Here is a 20589-nt window from a genome sequence, read left to right on the forward strand (position 1 = left end):
TTCAAGGTGCTGCTTTCAGGCACCACTGAAGCCACAAATTTGATTATTTTTTTGCCTCCACAAGTAGTTCAGAGTTTCCATGAGGCACCACCTCACACACACACAAAAACACACACACATCCAGCTGCCTGACACTGCCATGGATGGCATGCTGTGCTTCCAGGAGCCTGCATTATGCATCTTCATCTGCCATTGTGTTCCTGTTAAACATCTCTTGTTCCAGGAATTCAGCGTGTTACGTGCTGCTCTGTCAATGTTTGTCATGGCCCTTCGTGGTTTGTACTCTACATCCTTCTTCATGTTTATTATACATGAAAAATACAAAAGCCTGTGCTCATGTGTTTTGGCAAAAACCTATGTTGCGATTATGTGAAGAAGATGAATGTCTGGAGTACTTGATGTACAAGCTGAGAAATTCCTAAATTGGACCTGAAAATGTCACTTTTTTCAAAGACTCTATGTCTATCCCTCTCTTATTCTCTAATCCCCATCGGGTGTGACAGTGGGCACAAGGATCCTATCACATCAGGGAGAGATTAAACAAGGAGTGTCACATAGACACAGTGAGTTTGATAATGGAACAAAAGAAGCTCTTTCAATTACAGCTCTTTCTCCAGAGAAATCTGCTAAAAAGGGAATTCTTCCAATAACTTTGTCCTTTTTCTGTTTGTTCACTTTGACATTTAAATCTATCTTTCTTTAACCTTCTTGCAGTGTAAATTCAAAAGAGCTCTAACGTGTTTCATCAAGATAAGACAGAGCTGAATCACCTCTGCAAAGAGCTTTTTGGACTGTGTAATAAGAGATGACAGCTGATCAATGGAAGTCTGGATTTGTTGATGATCCATTAGGAAAGGACATGTGGAAGATGTTGAAAATATTGTGCCAAGTTAAACTATTTGTCTAAACTTGAAAGTTACCTGCTGATACCTCCTGACCTTTTGATAATTGGGACCAGGATAGGAACCAATAATTGGTAAATCAATATGATTGACACAAAAGTAATCAGCAACTAATTAGATAATTGGCTAAACATTTAAAGGAACAGAGTCTCAGACAATTCATTGGCAAAAAGGACATATAGACGGTGGCAGACTTTCTTTGAACTCCATTTCATCCTCTCAATTGTCAGGATTCGCTGTTGCTGTGTTATTTATCATAAAAACTTGAATTTCTGAAGCCTATGGGCTGTTTGTCAGGCAAAAAATGGTTATTAAAAGACATCACCCTGAGCTGTAGGAGATGGTGATGTATATTTTTTAGCATTTCTGACATTTTAGAGATCAAACGATTGAAGCAATGGTCAGACCTTTTGGGAAACTTTAGACCGAAAGCTATTTCTGAGGGTGCTATCAATCTTCTCCTCTTACTGTTTCTCCCACAAAAATATAAGCCAATGAGCCAACTGCAATACTGAAAATAAATAGTACTTGCAGAGGACATGCTCATATAAAGAAGAGATATAGCATTTAGTCATTTTAAAGACTAATTTCATCTTGAACTATATATTTGATACACTCCCAAAACTCATGTGGTCATTTAAAGCCAACAACTAAACAAAGAGAGTTATTACTGTGGATATGGAAAGCAATGTAGCTACTCTAATGTGTATTGGTTAGCCAACTGTTATCCCTATAACCCTATAGCCCTATAGCGCTACAATAGTGGTGACTGAGTTTACTTTTACAAGTCTTCACAATTGAATCTGTAACTTATCTTAACCATTGGCTATACATTGTCATCTTGATATATAGACATACTCTAGCATCTTAAACCGATCCTTTTTTTGATCATTTTGAGGATACAGATGTATATTTTATACATCATTTATAGGATATAATCAACAAATAAAAAACCCATCATCAATAGTAACAGCTAACCATGGGGATCATTAGAAATGCTCCGTTGTGTTATTTGTTTACCTTACCCTTTTTTTCCCATTAAAAGATACTTTATGATTACTATTTGCTTCATTTACAAGATCCTTCCTTTTTTTGCCAATTCATTTAACAACCTTAACCAATTTCTTGCAATTCGGTTAGGTTTTTCTACTTTTTTACTATGAATAAGTGACAGAGGCACATTATGGTAATAAGCTACACACTTATGTTTCATTGTGTGTCACTGTGTATCCAAGAAATCTGCTAGTGTTGTGGTGATGAATGTGCATCCTGAATGTGCCTAAACAGCATCCTCACAGCCATCTCTCTGCTATTCTCAGGGAGTCAGCTGTCAGCGGTCTCGGGCAGCACCTTGTCAAGTCTTATTCACTCTCCATTTTGGTCTCTAAAGCCAAAGGGCCAGCTGCTTCCAACTTTAAGGCCTGTTATCTACTGAGCCCCTCTCTATTGCCTTTGGCTGCCCTCTGGTCGTCTGTCTGGCCTCAGATTCAGTCGAACCACAGCTAGTTTACAGATAATTATCAGGCTGAGACCAGCTGTGTGGCACGCTTCCATGGGCCCTTTGCTGCTAATTGAATTAGACCCCATGCTGGAAGTGACAGAGAAATGAACAGTTTCCCTCAGCGCTCCGTGTGATTAGCAGACTTTAAAGAGGGCAGGTGGGCTCAGGATGGCGCTGGTGTAAAGGATCAATGTCTTATTCACCCTGACATTAACGCTTCTATCAGGTTTCATTCAATGGTGGTCAAGCACAGGGGACAATAGAAAAAAAACAAACGTTTTCAACATGAGGTATGAAGAGACCAAATGTTAATTTTCCCTCTTTTTTGTCTTTCAATTTATTGGCTAGCTTGATATACAACCTGCAGCAGCTTTGGTTTTTAAGAGTCACAATAAAAAATGCAATAAATAAACTACTTGCACCATAAACATTTTCTTTTTATTATATATTGCTTTTACACGTTTTACTATATTACAAACACACTTGTCCTCCACACTGCCAATGTTTTTATTCATTTCTTTAATCAAAGGCAAAAAATGGCCAAAGTCAAATGATTGTTTGCATGTCATTGAATGTCTTCGCTTTTGCCCTTGATCTCAACTTTGCCCTGCCCTGAGATCCTTTTCTTCTATTGCCTTCACTTTCCCTTGTATTTATATTGCTGTTATCTTTTGAAATTGGATATTTCTGTCACCAAAAATTAATCTGAATTAAGAGCTTGTCTGCATGTTAAAATAAAGCAGAGGGTCTAATTTTAATCTACGATTTCAATTTCGAATAACCTGAATTCTCTGGCATTTCTATTCTAGGAAGGAATAAAATAAAACTCACGAAATGTATAACTTTCACAGCTACAATTAATCTCTCCCAACTGGATGCGAGGATGGAAATAATTGCCATTCTGAAGGGGGAGGAAAAGCAAATATCAGTCAACTTTTCTGTCTTTATCTTGAGGCTCTTTAAGTTTGTGAAGGTGGGAGTTTAGCTCATGTACTTGGTGGTGTATAATGAAACCTTTCTGCTGTGCAGTCTCTTTCATTCTTTGCCTGTCTTTCTAATCGCATGCCTAAAGTGTGTGATATTTGCTGGAGTAAAGGCTGCGTGTGCTGTAGAAAGTAGGCCATTTGGGCTGATGGCTGACACAGGTCCTGTGTGACGCTCGTTGACTCTAAAAACTCTCAAATGTTTATTTCTGGATGTTCAGTGCATCATCTGTTCGCCTGATGAACCTCCGGTCTTCACCGGCCTGAGATTAGCATTTGTCTTTTCCCAAAGCATTGTGGGACGGGTTATGTAAGTCCATGATGTCGTACTACGCCTTCAGTTGCTCGGTGCTCTGATTGGTACGTTGTTATGAAATGTGACACAAGTTATTTGGTTGTCGTCTTAATTATTCATACACACCTCTGTTGGATGTGAAAATTGGGTTGTTGTGTTCTGCTGCACAACAAATCTTTCATTCTCTCAGAATAAAATGAGCACGATGTGGAGATAGTGTCAGACCTATGTGAATATGAGAGCGGTGGATAAAACATTTTCCTTTATTTATTGTTTTACTGTTTTTACTGTCTCCTATTTATAATTTAGGATGTCATACATTTGCTCGGTTGTCTTTCCAAGATGTACCTCACATGTATTATCTGTTCTATAGCAATGTTTTGTTTATTCTACCTCTGAATTTAGCTTTAAAAGTTCTCTTTTTCTGCCTTATGCTTTACAGTATTTTATACATGTTATAGGCCCCCCTCTCTCCAAACAAAATACTATGTGGATTTATTCATCTTGCCTCTTCTCTGTCTCTCTCCCCCTCACCATGTTCGAATTACATGCTGCTGTTTTGTGCTGGTGTGCAGCAGAGACCATGCATGAAATTTATTGGCCCCAAGTCCTGCCATTTGACACGCAAGACGTGGCTAACAGATCTTGTGCCATTTCCCATCTCCTCCGACTCCCGTGTAAAGCTGACCTTTTCTGCCTCCAGGCTATATTTAAACTCTGAGCACCAGAGACTTATAGCGCTACGGGGAAATTTTATTATCAACGCTCTCAATTTGTCTGACTTAATTTGGGCCTGCTGTGGATCGTGCCAAATGTGTCGTTTATGTACGCTCTAGTACAGCAAACAAGGGCACCGTTGACGAACCCCAAAATCAACATCTTAGTGGGGGTGACACCTGATGAAGCATACCTTTGAACTTCCCTGAGATCCAGCCATAAAATAATAGTTCTATTTACAGTGCAGATCAACTTGGAAAGTTGTGAGTGGAATATAGAAAAAAGTGGTTCACTCAGTCATGACCAGGGAGGCAAACACACAGGGACCTGACATTTTGAAGAATCTCAGTTGGTAAAATGTCATAGATTTCAGCCACAGACACATTTATCAGCTTTAACAGTTTGCCGTCATTAAAGCAGACCGCAAATTGAATAAGCCTCGGAACACAAACACATCCACACACGCTTTACCCTTTTTCAACTCTCACCCAGCCATCTGCTTAACCATTCATTGACACTTTTTTCCTGTTATCTGGCAGATCTGAAATGGGAGTTCAGAGGGTGCTCCAGGTGGATCTGAAAATGGAAAGCTTTCCGGAGCCGCTGGGCAGCCGCTGGATGGCCTGGCAGGTGGAGTACCCGTCCAGTCGTGCAGCCACACAAGAGGCTGAGACGGAGATCAAACTGGCGCAGGAGGCCCTGGCGGGCATCGTGCCATTGGCGATGGTGAGTGATGCCACTTCCAGCTCACTGCCATTCCCAAAGAGATGGCTGCACTGTGAAATGTCGAGCACAGCATTCTTTAATTTACACTTCAAGTGGACATTTGCATATATTTTCTTTCAACACATAATTTAAATACCTTTCTGCACTTTTATGCCATGTCTGGTTGGAGTCTTGTGGAGAAAGATGAATGTATTCTAAAGCTATGTGTTTAGAAGATGGTCAACTTAGAATTTAGGAACAACATCATAGCATGCTGAGCTCCAAGGATGTTTGCTGTTACATCTTGCCGAGTAAAATATTCTGGCATTAAAATACTACAGTGCACACGATTAATAAAATGATGTCAAGCTTAAGTTATTTCGGATTAGGATTTTACACGATACAAAATATGTGATTAGTTTCTACAAAGATGTGCATGCTGGTCTTGGACCTGCCTGCCTACACACACCAGAGGTCCTTGTAGTGCTATCGAATTATTTGAAAATAAATAAAAATAACACTCAAAACTTTTCTTGAGTACCTCCTACACTACTCAATAATATACCTAAAATTGCAATTACGTCAACCATATCCAGCTACAACATAACTGCATATACACTAATACATCAGTAATAATATTGCAATCATTTACCCCGATTCACTCGGAGAGGGCCATCCTGCATACTAAGTCATAAAAATATAACCTTATTATATTGCTATATTTAAAGTAAAGGATCTGAATAATTCCTCTATGTAGTGTTGCATGAGCATCTCTCACTCCCAGCAGGCCACAGATGGGGTCAGTAGTCTGGCTCTGGCCTGAGGGGAGCCCCAAGCTGTGTGCCTCCCTCAGCGAGGCGCAGGTACTCTGTTGTGTAGATTAAACCAAGCTCCCGCTATAGAACTTCCCATTTCTAGTTTTGTTCAGCGACCCAGAGTGCACTGCTTCTGATTCAGATCAAGAACATTCAGGTGAACAAATGAGCAACTTCAATGTGTGTTGACTTAAGAAGAAAGCCTACATCAGCGCTGATTGCTAAAAGAAAAAACGCATACATTTTTTATTTCTGTGCGTCTGATCTGCATGATAAAGACCTGCCTGTTGTGTCAGTGTTATTCTCTAAGTATTGCCCATAGCTGTGTGGATGATAGATGAATGTGGGTGGCTGCTCCTTGATTCAGAGGAATGCGACGCATCCTCACCCACTGATCCATTCTCGGGATAATTGAAGAAATGTGTTTAATGCTGCAGTATTGTTCGAGTTCCTTCTCTCACATCTTTTTTTATGTCACTGATGAATCGACTGCCTGCTTCCCTTTCTCTAGGAGTACGTAGTTTGCTTTTACATCTTCAACTGACAAAAGTATTGCAAAATTGATTTGCAGTGTTATCCCTCAAAAAGAAGGAGAATTTACGATAATAATGGATATAGGAAAACAGGTTTTGAATAAAATACTATTTTAATTAAAAAGGAAATCTGTATTTTCAATGGCAGGATGAAGGACAGAAAAAGTCACCTGTATTGTTTATTATAAAATGTCCACCCCTTCAGAATCTAACAAGCACTTCTTCAATCAAGTCTGAAACTGTCCGATCAGTCATATCCTGCTCCATTTGTTCATAGAAGAAGGGATTTTAATGGCTCACTATAAATCATTTCAGTGGCAACATTCCATCTCAATTAACCTGATATTAAAATTATTTGCTAAACTGGGCTGAATCAATTAGGGACAGAGTTATTTAGGTAGGAGCGTCTCATGAGATTAAGATGAATAGCGGTTCACGTGTTTTAAACTGTGTGTGTGACCTGGGTGTGTTCACTTTGCCTGTTCCTTACATTGATTTGCTATTCTGTTCAGAGGACCTGTCAGTGATTCAGTGAATTAGATGCTATCATGGCAGAATGTGTTGTTATTTTCAAACATTTTCATCTTTAGACTTTTTCTGAAAAGACGTTGATTGGACAATTTTACATATTTTATTTTTGCTCCATCATGAGATTTTCTCTTCGCTTCTCAATGTAATTTTCTTCCAAGTGCTTCTTTCACACAGACAACCTCCCAAGGTGCTCAGAATCTCCAGCCACCCTATGGACACACAACACAAATACTCACGCAGACACATTCAGAACTCATTAACTCTCTCCCTCTGTCCTGTTTTCTGTCTCCCTCAGTCTTATACACCCTCCCCCCACCCCACACACACACACACACACACACACACACACACACACACACACACACACACACACACACACACACACACACACACACACACACACACACACAGATATAAGGCTTTTTGCAATCTGCATGCACCAATATAAGAGAAGCACAGAAGCGAGAAAGAGGAAGGCTGAATTAGATTACTTGGGATCACTGTGGCATGAAAGGCCCACAGATAAGTTCCTCTTCCTTCCCCCTGCTACACTCCTCACTGATAGAAAAAAAGGAAGTAAGGTAATGTAAGAGCAGCGCTGTCAAACCCCCTTACACACACACACAGACACACACACACACACACACACACACACACACACATCGCCCTACATCCCCATATTGCCTCTTCCAAAGCGAAAACAAAATCAGTGATTCAGAAAGAAAACCGGTTGCTGCACACATAACTGAAGTCACTAATAGAGTCGTGAAGATGGAGATGTAGCAGAGCTATATGAAATTTGGGCGGACAGAAGATATGGTATAACATGCCCAGTTAGGCTTCATTGGTGGTGGGATGTAGTGACTGGGAGACCACGGAACAGCTTTATCCCTATGTTCATAAAACAAATGTTGGATCACTTTGAAATGGGGAACACCACTATAGTGCAATAGTGTATATCATCATGGAAAACCACGCAGAGAAGTACTCAGATGTAGCAATTCAAATATGTCAGCCCTCAAGACCCAATTTCCTTTTTCTGCTAGGGACTGTTGGCTGCAATTAGATCTGAAACACAGAGGGGAAAAAAGAGTACAAGTTGACCGACCATTATACATGTTTCCACTACTATGAGGTTCAGATTTGGAATATTTATAAGAAAAATTTGTTAGCCTTGGATAAAGTTGAACAAGTGTTTAACAAATTCTGTGGAAATCTCTGAAGCCGTGGTTAGTCAGTATTCCCCAACAGATCTGAAATATGTCGATTTATCTCTTTTTCATAAGCTTTGAACATTACTCACTCAGCTAGCAGAAACAGAGCAACATTGACTTCTCTTCTTTCGCACCACTGCTCGATTGCAAGTATGCCATTTACTCGTGTTTATGCCTCTTGTTTCATCCCTTAACTCCTGATTTAAAAATCGGGAACTCTGAGAGCTGAAGTATTGAGCAGAACATGGTGGTAAGGCAGTGCTCTAAAGTATTAGCAAAATAACATCACAAACAGTCAGCATTAATATCACAAAATATTGCTAAATGTAGATTTGAGGGTAATATGATCATCTAGCTGTCTTCTTAGTTAGTTATGTGACTCCATGTTAAGACGAACTAAAAGCCTTTTATGTCTATTTTTTGCAGTAGTGATCAGTCATATAGGCAGTGAATCAAGGTTATAGATTAAATAAGAAGAGCAGAGGAACAAAGACTTAGGGAAAAAGTGTTGTGTTTTCAGAGAAAGCAGAGAGGAAGAAACACACTTTTTTTAATCAAGTTGAGAGGGAAGACTTCACAGAGCACGCTGAAGGCATCTGTTGACACAACAGCTCTGTGGTTTTGCTCTAGAAGCTCTTTTCATCTGTAATGAGCACTAATTAGTCTAATACCCTAGACTGTATTTAGTTGTAATGGAAAAGCTGCAGTAATTGTTTTCTGACCAGAAATAAACTCATAAACCAAATGAAGATCCATTACCGACCATGTCTCAAAAGGTTGTAATGTAATAAAGCTAATGACTATTAAAAATGAGAAGCTTATTTTGGGTTTGATCACATTTATGGCCTATTACTTCAATGGTTCTTCAGACCGGTTCCCAGCCAATTTATATCGTGTTCTAAATGACCATGCCCTTGCTGGAATCAATTATTATAAAAAGGTCTTTTTATTGCATTTTTCCAGCCAAGTGATGGGCTCTGCCATGGGAGACACCTCTGGAAAAGCAGCAGCACCGTTTTGAAAGACGAAACTCAATTTTTTCCTTGTTCCTTTTGAAGAACGCTCCTCCTGCGTATTGCCACATACCTACCTGCATTAGCAGGGCTCAAAGCACCGCTCTCCACTTTGTCACCAATTTCAAACCGTAGAGCAGGAAATCTGCAAATGCAGCAATTATTTCAGAAGCTGAAAAATGAAAAGAGTACTCTTTTAGTCAGTTTAGAGCAAGGAAACGCCTCAGAACCCTTTCTGTTGATACTGCCTGCCTGTCCTGACTGGTTTTGTCTTCACATGCTGTTCTTTACCTCTCCTCTCTTCTCCTCTCCTCTCCTCTCCTCTCCTCTCCTCTCCTCTCCTCTCCTCTCCTCTCCTCTCCTCTCTTCTACCCCTTTATGTGTCAGCTTGCTCCAAACAAACATACTATAATATATTAACAATGTATATTAATTGCCTCCCTTGTCACCCTCCGCCCCCTCATGTTGGCATTTTCCATTTCACTTACAGTGTGAAATAGCTGTGTGTTTTTTTGGGTCATCTTCAGATGAATCTTAAAGGCAGTAATTGGATGCCTGAGCGAATTCCTCTGCACAGTAGGAGGCTGGTCCATTATCTTTAACCATCGTGAAATAATGCACTCCTGTCCAGGCTGCCCTCATCATCATTACCCATGCTGTGGATGCTTGGTGATGGAGAGGGAGCAGGAGGACAGGGCATACATCATATCTGAACTCATCAGTCTTCCTGCTCCAGCCGAGACACCAAACTGTGCTCACTCACACGAGCATTCGCGGGCATAGAGATGAGGAGAAATGAAAGCAGCCGTTTGTATTCAGAACCGCTCCAATGTATCGTTAAACAATACATCATCACCCTGGCCTTCTCTGGCCACTTCTGCTCTCACATGATAAAGTCATCTATCAACATCCTCCAATGAATGTTTCATTTTACTCCTTTCGATTCCATTCCCTCTGTTGCAATGCACATCTTCTCTGCCAGGCATGTGAGATCAGGAGAGCCATTTATCAAAAGCATGGTTAGTCATACAGACATGAGCACTTATATGCCAGCTAATCCTGCAGGAGTGCCGCATGGACGCATGCAATATCATGCAAGATGTTTATCAAAATAGCATATGCTGTACTGTACACCCTGCATAAAGTACCTGATTTCAGGCAGTCTTGGTTGCATATCCCCGCTTTTTAGTGGATCAGGATGAAACAGAATAAATCATACATTTTGCAAAGATGGGACCCAAGCATGCAATTCATTAGCATCTACTACAGCTTAGAGACTGATGATGAAGTGGTAGCATTGATTGACGCAGCCGCAGTATGGCCAACATGTGTTGTACTACATGTAATGCTAATTGGGACAACAGATTCTGACGAGCGGTCACTTAATTCACAACATATCAAAGTCCTTTACACTTTATGGCTTAATACTTTCCATGTTCCCACACTCCTTTACCAGGTCAAGATGTAAACGGCATACAACAACAGTAAGATAAGATGGACTTTTATTAATCCCTGTGGGGAAATTCAGGAGTTTAAAGCAGCAACAGAGTGAGAGTGAAAAACAGGACAGTAAAGATTCACCAATTACTGACACATTTTCACTGAGTGCATGTATGATAACAAGTGAGGAAGTAAAAAGCTGAACTACTGTACCTTTGGACAATATGGCAAACTGCAGTTACGTTGAAAAAGAAAACCTACACTGAGGTTAAAAGCAAAGTTCTCCAATGTCACTCCAGAAGACAATAAATCCTGAGATGCTTTATAATTCACATGCCATACAGCGACTATACGGGAAGGGTTTGTTACCTTTAAAAAAAACACACTCACATAACCTTCCTTGTGTACTATGTGATCAGTGCGTTCAATTATACATTTTACCGCAGCAGAATCTATTTTTGCAAAACTGATTCTTCGCAGTGCCATCAGATAATTATCAGTCATTCAAACTAACCTTCCCACAATGCTTTTGAAAACTCCCCTGGGAGGAGGTCAGAAAACTTGTTTACTGTACCATTGGCATTCTCAGAAGATAACCCACAATGGATGCATTGCGTGATTCATACATTTCTGTGAACGTTTATTTTTGCTTTGCCCACAGAAAATGATGAAGGCCTGCACCCTTTGGAACCACTTACAGTGTTTTCTAGTTTCTGTAATTGAATGCTGTGAACCCTCATCCACACCACTTCAGCCCGCTTTGTTCTCCTAACCTTGTCAGTTATGGTGAAAACAGATTGTACAGCAAGGCAATAAACAATGTAGAGATGAGGAGAAGGGCAGGATTCAGACTGACAGATCAATCTCAGTGACAGGGTCGTCACCCATCTCACAATAATTGTTAACATCCCACTTCACAGTGGCCAACTTCTATTCTTTCCGACTTTAATCTTGGCCCACTGAGGTTTGAGAGGAATTTGTGCATTTTTTTAGCGGTAAGGGACTCTACAGTGGAGCTGACCTTTATGCGCACTGAGAGAAGTCTGTGTCCAGAGGGCCAAGCCAAGTTAAGCCAAGCTAAGCTGCTAGTATGGATCTCGATCAGAGCCAGGAGAAGAAATCAGACCAGAGATCAGGAGGTCATCCCCAACAGGCATGGTTGGCTGTTGGCGAGGAACTCTTCATCGATCGGCTGAGTGTAATAGATATTTGGCTGAAATTGAGCAGGCTGGCGCAGGCAGGGTTGTTCCCTTGCCTTCTATCCTCCGGGGTCCCAGCTCATTGGGCAAACAGCAGGGGCACCAGAGAGCCATCACAGTACCAGAGTCAAAGCATCAGTCAAAGCACCCAGCAGCTCCCTCCCATGAGCCTCTGCAGCTCTCTGTCATCTCTAGGTGAGCAGAGAGCTAGATGTGTCCCTGATGCCTGACCTTGATTCCTCCGAAGCTGGGTCTGACTATTGTGGAAACTCACCAGGGACACCCTCTTGTCCTTCCTGACCCATTGATCTAGATATATTACAGGTAGGGAATTCATGAGAATTGCAGTGGATTTATCCTATAAATGTAAAATATTGTTCTTCCACATCCGGCCATGTTTTATTCACAACCTCATTTTCACAGCATGAAGCGCATTTCATGCCCACTGGACTCCAGAGGGGGGCTCTCAACCTCCACCACCACCCGAGATAATTTCCAACTTTATCTTGGAGGTACAGACAATAATAATCCCTCTTTTAATGCACTCATATTATTTGAGTGGTGTGTTTATAAGAGAGGCCCTGAAGGTGAATGGATGCAGCACAGAGTACTTTATCTAAACTTATTTGCTGTCCTATTTTGTGTGTCTCTTCAGAAAGTGAAATATTTAAAATAGACCCTGTATAGACTCTTTGCATTGTAAAACAATTCATTATACAGTACTGTCAGCAACTTGTGTAAACTAAAGAATCAAGGACAGATAAGATTATAATTAATATTTGAGGGGGGATTATTCCTGTCAGCAGCTTGTCATTGTGGCATTTTCCCCACAGTCAAAGTTTCCCTCTTAAATCATATTCACTCATAAATAATTTACAGTTGAGAGCTTTTCTATGTGACTTAAACATCAATATTTTCCACTGAGGTGTTAATCCTCTTGCATAACTGACCAAGCAGCTCAGTTGAAGAGTTTTTGAGACGTCATTGATTGCCCTTCTTTTACATTTGGAAAGTGGAGGGGACAATATAACGTAAATCACTCCACCAATGACTGCACTTTAGGCTCCAGAGTTTCCGTAAGAGTTTATGCTGCACTTTTTCTTTTAGGTATTATGTCGGGATGAATCAGTGCCAAACACATTGTTTTTTGTCTAATACCCTCTTTTTTACTATGCTGCTTAACACACTGGCCTAGTCATCAAAAGTGAAATTCAGGTCAGTCATTCAGAAGTCAAATGCTTTATTATTTTCATTTCTGTCAGAGGTACTTACAATAGGTCATGGAATTTAATATATACAGATAGTGGTTCTACATTTACATTTTTGCAGAAACAGCAAAAGGGAATGAGAATGAATTCCCCTTAAAAGAAGAGAAAATGTGTGAAATACATTGAGTTTCAGAAGTATTGTCAGGCAACCAGTAAAGATCCAAGCAAGACCCTAGTAAAAGTAAAGCAAATCTGTTCCCAATAATACCACAACTTGTCATTTTAACAATTCTGTATGGATAAAATGTACATGATATAGCCTTACATGTGTCACTGGCTTTAATGGGGTTAGTAGGCATATAGGCATGTTATTAACAAAAATCAACACGTTGTCGGAGATTTGTAGGCAAAAGCATGGAAAATAAGGAATGCATTGTCACAAGATATTAATTAAACCATTGTATAATGTTCAGCTAATGACAGTACAGCTCCAACACTTTTTCTGAACCAATGCTATGCTCCTTACAAAACTGTTCGACCATATTCTCAAAGCAACATTAATACAAATTTAAAAAACTACTGATAAAGAAGTAAGATTGATTTTAGTAGTAACACAAGCAAAATGTTCCATGGGTCACAATCTACACCCTTCCGTTTTCAGCCATCCGCTTAACCATTCAGCTCTTTCACATATTGGTTGAGTTCCACTTTGTGCTCAGACAAGGAATGAAGGGCCCTTTCTATAATATTTCCTACACAGATTGGTCATTTTGAGCCCTCCTTTCATCCTGTCCATATGATCCTCATGGGGATCCCCCTTTACTTCTTCTGTAAAACTTACATTTTCTGGATCAAATCAGCTATCAAAGCAGAAATAGAGTTAGTCTTTTTCTCATACCTGCCACAACCAACAGTAATGAGCAGAACTGATCTCTGACCAGCATGAACCTCCCACAGGGCACTGCCACTCACTGGAGCTCTTTGTGTGCCACCAATACTGCTGCCACCTTCATCCGGTCATCTGGGAAGTGAGGAAAAGGGAACACTGGAGAGGAATTGGCTCATTGTCAGAGGAGCAAAGAGTGGGAAGAGAAGAGGATGGAGCAAAACAGAGACCCTCATTAAAAGGCAGCATGTTGGCTTCACAGCCATCCCGCCACTTCAATGCGCTGTCATGCAGTGATGTATCGCTCTGCATGGTGCTACGAAGGCCTTTATTCCCACTCTCCTCCATGTTTCTCGCTTCTAGCCAATTAAACGCCCACTGGAATAGAAGGGAGGAAGTGCCACATTGAACCTTGCACAATGTGCAGAGAGGAGCTGATGAAAGGACATGTCTCTTTAAGTCTGCTCAATAGCTTCAGGACATTGCCTGAGTGGCGTTTAATGTCTACAGCACATAATTCACTATCCCTCTATTCCCATTTAACTTTCCGTGCACGTACGCATACTTTATCGCCAAGGGATGAAAATGTTTATCAGAACTATGAATATTTCATTTAGAGTAGTTTGAGTATTGGCATTCTTCATTCATGGCCATTTTTTGAATGTTTTTGCTCTTGAAATGTCACGAGAGATCATAAAGAGGCTCTTGTCCAATGACATGTCATTAATCATTGTGGTAAAATCACCACAATCGGTGTTGTGGGTTTCAGGTTTTCTCACTATGTGGTTGTGCTTCTGGGTTTATCTGGTAAGCTTGTTGGCTTTACGACAGTGGACAACAATAGGTGTACACACTAAGTATATACAGTGCTGTGTTTACCACCCTTTTTTCTTTCTTTTGCCCCATGAATTATGCAGGACCTAAAATCCCAAACTCAACACTGTGCTTGACCTGTTCATTTGTTGTTGTAGCCATGGTGGGGTCAGGCTGTGGATGTGTTAGTGCAGGAAGAGGCAGAGGCTAATCGCAACAGCAGGACAGGCAGCAGATTCGATACTTTTCATGCTGCCTGTGTCACTCAGGCTGACACCATAAATCTCACTTATTTTCAGATCCAACCGAGACACGGGCAGAAATTACTGCCCAGAGCACATTACCAGGCACTGCGGCGTGCTGAATGCTAACAGAGAGATCCTTGATAAAGCAGACCGGCAGTTCTCCAACAGATTATTGAACAAAATCTGTTAGACTTGAGGGAGCAGATTGGCTATAAGAAAAGCACAAACATCAGTGTCAACTACAAAGCACCCTGCATGAATAGACATTTCTTTAAATAAATCAATTAGTGATTTGTACAATGGCAATACTGTGCTCGGTTAAAGCATTTCTATGCTCAGTGCTCTATAATTATCATTGTTATTTACACTTTATCTTTTTATTTTTATGCAGTTTTTAAGGCAAAAAAGATAAAACTAAAACTCGATTCCTATAAATCAATGCTCATTTTTTTACTCCAGCTTTCCACAGAAGCCTTTTTTTTAAAGTGTAAATGTAATATGTTGAAGTGTGATATAATATCCAGAGACACTACACCACAATTTTTCGTTTATCAACCGGCCATAGCGGGCAAATGACGATGGGATGTCAAGGGTTTCTGACTCACTCTGTGGTGTGACTTGGTTCGATTACGTGTAAATTATTTTGGTTATGTGTATGCATCACTAAAAGTACAATCTAACCTGGAATTGGAAGATATTTATTCAGAAACCTGTATTATTACATAGTCTTGAAGATCTGTCTTGCAGAGGACCTAAAGGATATAAACCTATCTTAAGATTTTTAGTTTTTATGGCGTTTTCACCAAAGCCAGCCATACATTTTAGTGTTATTCTACTGTAGTAAAGAAAAAAGCCTATACTGTTGTGTTTAAAATGAAAATGTCCCTTATATATGATTAAATAACTATTAAAATGATTAATTTGAAAGAATATGCACTCTGCATTGTGTGTTATTTTCCAATAATGCCACACAGTCTGTCATGGATTATCTCCTGATAAATCTGATAAATGTAACTCTTAAAAGAAAAGACAAAAGTTGCCAGAAAAGAAGGACATCAACAGTAGGCTACAGTTCTATAGTGACACCTTTTAATGTTCTAAAATGTATAATCATAAAAACAATGTATGCACAAAACTAAGGATTAAATGCATTTTAGTAAAATCTCACTTTATGATACAAGCCTTAACCATCTCAAGTAAGAAAGTCATAAATCTCCAACCATAATAAAAACTCATCAGGTCATCCTCTCAGTTTCACAGGCCCAGATTTTATTGTGTCTTCTTTCAGAGTACCGTTAGATGACTTAGTAACGCTGCTGATGTGCACCGCTGTTCTTCATTTTGTGTTTAATTGCGCTGTCTATGTGTGAGTGTGTGGACCATTGATGCATCACTTTGGGATCCCACTGTGGCTTATTACTGCCAGGCCCTGCTCTCCGCTGCTCTCAACCTGCTGGGTCATCTCCAGCTGCTGTAATCTAACATTAGCCTCTGCTTTCACCAGGTCCCAACCATTTACCCTATCATGTATTATAGATGGCCCTCTGGAATTGGAGAAATCCCAGCAGACACAGAATTAATTTAAAGCAACCCTCAATTTTAAGGGGAATTGAATCAAAGTCACAGGCACAGTAAGATAGGGGTTTATATTCCTATATAACACTGTCACAGTCTATAAAATTGTAATGAAAAGCCATTTGAAGATTAAGTGTTTTTTTGTGATTCATTGGTATCTCTTGGCTCAACTAAAAATCATTTCACTCCAGAGCTGACTGGTCTCAGTAATTGATGCTTACAAACGAGCAAAGCTCCTTTCAACCAAATTTAATCCTCCTTTTCTCTTTTTTTTGACTCTGATTCACAAGCTCACAAACACAAGGGGAAGCCTTTAGAAACCGAGTTAACAGGGACCTGAACAAATCTTATGCACTTCCCTAGGGACAATGGGATACACTTGAATGTGGTGACAGGAAGTTGGGCACAGTAGATTGGTCCTGTCTGCGCTAGTCACGTTTAAAATTATTGCTCTAAACACATGTGACATTTTATTCAACAGGTATCACTACAGAGTGAGATTTAAATACAAAAAATAGTAGCTACCTCAATAGAATAGAACTGAAATGCATTCAGTGCTGGCATAGCTTCAATTCACTGCCAAAAAGAAAGGTGTCTTGGAGTTCATGCCCATTGAAATGAAAGACGTCAGAGCAGGGCGTTTGTGTTAGCTCCAATAGCAGAATCAACTGCGTCCAATGAGAGGCCTTTGTCAAGCTGTGCAATTAGTTTGTGGAAGACATTTTAGTTCCCCAATAGCAAGAAAGCCATATTGGTCGAATGGTAAAGTAATGAAAGGTGAACTCTGACCTCAATGGCAGATATTTACTGAGATGCCCAGGATTCCAGAGCAATTTGTGTAATTGAAGAGCAATTTCTACAATCCAATGTGAATGTGGGAGAGAAAACGTTTCCTTAAACTTATCTTAATTGGCCCCAATTATCGTTTGTGACAATAGTGGTGTGTGTGTGTGGTGTGTGGTGTGTGTGTGTGTGTGTGTGTGTGTGTGTGTGTGTGTGTGTGTGTGTGTGTGTGTGTAATGAAAGGTTAAGAATTATGTTCAAAGGGATGAAGCCCTGCCATTGAACTTAAAGAACCAAGGATTTCCAGACTGCACAGGTCACTAACTAAGTCAGCCTAATGGCAAATTGCAGCAGTGGTGATATCCACATAAAGCCTATACTATACTATAAGGCAGTTTGGCCCTAAAGTATACCAGACTGCCGGATTATCATCAATTTTACAACAAATTGACTTGTCGTGGATCCGAGGTTTTAACACTCACAACATTAATCAAGAGAAACTCATTAAGACACAGACAGAGAAATGGATGAGGTTAAAAATGATATTGTTACGTTACAAGCATAATACTGTGAAAACACCACGTTGCCTCCAGCAGTCAATCGCGTGGGGTCTCCCCCGTGACAGAGGATTCATGTCGTTTATATAGGAAGCTTCCTTCCTTCAATGCACACACACATTCCAAGTCTCAAACTTCAGCCTGTTCAGCGATCATATAGACGTATAGACTTCTTTCTTTTGGCCTTGGGAGGCGACAGGTCAATCTTACTGTCCTTTAAGGTCATACACGTCAAAGATGCTTGAGGAATTGCAGAACAGATGCTGAACATATTTAGACACTTGCTTGGAGAAACTTTGGGAATAACATTAGAAGTATGTAACTTAGATTGCACTAACAGTCTATACTGTAAATTTCCCCCTTTGTGGGACGAATAAAGGTATTCTGATTCTGATTATTCTGCCAAACTATAGCTGCCTGAATGCACACGATGATGCCTTTTTTAACCAAATGTGTAGAGAGGCAAATGTTTCAAAGAAAAGAAGCTCACGTAATAGAGCATGAATGATTTCACTAAATAATTTTTTTTTTCTAAGCATTTCATCTGTCGCCTGTTGAAAATGAAGAAACATCTAAATGTTATCTGCCCATCTGTAATTTTGGTGACTAGCCAACCACAATGTTATGCTAATTACTTTCATCAATTAGCTGGCTGAAAAGCGTGGCTGTTAGGAGAATGTCTTGTATTCATCCTGATAATTACATTGACAATAATTAGAAACAACCCCAAATTGTTCGCGTTGACTTCATATTAAGAAACTCAGCTTAGAGACTCAGAAGTAGCTATTCAAAAATCGATCAACACAAAAACTGCTGCATGCTGCATTTGAAGAAATTATTTCCTGGGAACCGAAGCGTGACTATATGTCTGTTCTTTCAGCTGCTGTAACTGTGCTCTCACCAGCTGCCATCAGACATTAGCTGTTCACTCAACAGTGGCTCTGATTTCACAGTGGTTAACCCAATAACCACTAATTGAGCGTTGATTGTGCAAAGCCTCTTTAGGCCAATTTCGATGCCGCTTGTTACTTGGACTTTTTCAATTCTTTCCAACCTAATCACTGATTGGGGGGATTAGGGACCTGCTGTGCTGATCCCTCTCTCTCTTTCTGCCTCCAGGACTCTGAGATTTTGAACACTGCAGTGCTGACTGGGAAGACAGTGGCTGTGCCAGTAAAGGTGGTGACCATTGGAATAGATGCTTCTGTTACCGACATCTCGGAAGCAGTCAAGTGTAGATCTACAGACGAAGATGTGGTCAAGGTCAGTACGATGAATTGTTGAAAAAGAAACAAACCTTTGTACACTTTCACCCACCTGTATGAATGCTTTACCAAAGAAAAACTCAAGTTGACATGTAGAAAGCTGAGGGAGACAAGTTGGTGTATTGATCAAAGCAATAATTACAACTAAGTGTAATTGAAAGAGGTTAAGTGATCAATACATGACGTAAATGCACTTCCACTCAAGCTTCCGCTCAACTCAGAAATAACAACAAACTAATACATCAGATCATTGTAGAGCAATGAGGAGACTTTCTACTTAATGTATGCATTTAACAAACACAATTTATGTTGAATCCTTTATGCAAAGGTTTTAAAGGCAAATAGAAAGGAAGTGCCACTAATGGGAACGCAGGTTAATCAGAATGTTGCATTCTTTCCAGGAATGTGGTCAAAATGTGTACATTATAAATGCAATTGGTTCATAATAAAAGTGTTAAGATACTGATACACTCAATTTAACATAATAGACTGTTGGTAGTTTGCAGGTCAATCTTGTTTATCGGACCCATTTGAATTGCAATAATAAGTTAATATCATACTGAAAACAATGTATGTGCATTAATGATTGACTCTAGGCAGGTATTGTTTTTCAGACTGCATTAGGTTTTATGTGAAAGCACTACTGTGAATATTAAAAATGAGACAGATGAGAAGATTTTCTATGTTTAGCACATTTATATAAAACCTTCGGATAAACAAACACCAGCAAGCAACATGAAAGTGTGTGTTTGAAATGCAGTGACTGCTGACAGGTTGTTTAAGATTTCCTTTATTTTTACAGCCCTTTGCAACCCTGGGGCATAAGGCACAAAAGAGTAAAAAGTCACTTACAGTGTTATAAAGTTGAGCCTTTGTGTGACTTACTTTGCTCTCAACAGAATCCCAATGACTTCTTGCTTATCCGTGGAAAAAACAAAGAAAGAATCACATCCTGTCTGTGGTGTGTTTCCAATCCTTAGTGTCTGAGATGTTACTGTGCTATGGTTTAGCTTTAATTTTGTGTTTCCTAGTCGCACCTTAAAAAGATTTTTTTTTAAATACTAAGATGCCGCAAATCAAACTCAGGTAATGTACATCAAAGAGTAATAAAAACAAATCCTGTATATTTTCCCACACTGATCCACTTTATCATGTTTGCTCCATTAAGTTATGTTTGGCTAAGGGATTCTTAGAGGGAAATAAATTGCAAATAAATGAAGTTAAAAAACATATATATATATATATTTCTGCTGCTGAGAGGTCAGAGCCTCATCCTGCTCACCTCTGCTAATCTCTTGTATCATAGCGTGCGATCATGAACATAAACATGACTAATTTATCTAATTCTGACCTGGGGAATAAGAAAGAAGTAAATACACAGTGACATTAAACCTAAATAATGAATCCCT

General features: G+C 39.8%; 1 protein-coding gene across 1 annotated transcript in view; it reads left to right on the plus strand.

Moving 5' to 3' along the window:
* The window catches only part of si:dkeyp-14d3.1 (transmembrane protein 132C), a 93629-nt gene that overhangs the window by 53200 nt on the left and 19840 nt on the right, over positions 1–20589 (plus strand). The window contains exons 4-5 of the mRNA XM_063897485.1: positions 4938–5124; positions 19035–19178. Coding sequence (XP_063753555.1) covers positions 4938–5124; positions 19035–19178 — 331 coding nt within the window. The remainder of the gene's footprint in view (positions 1–4937; positions 5125–19034; positions 19179–20589) is intronic.

This window comes from Eleginops maclovinus, chromosome 12 (assembly GCF_036324505.1).
Source record: "Eleginops maclovinus isolate JMC-PN-2008 ecotype Puerto Natales chromosome 12, JC_Emac_rtc_rv5, whole genome shotgun sequence".
NCBI classification, from domain to species: Eukaryota; Metazoa; Chordata; class Actinopteri; order Perciformes; family Eleginopidae; genus Eleginops; species Eleginops maclovinus.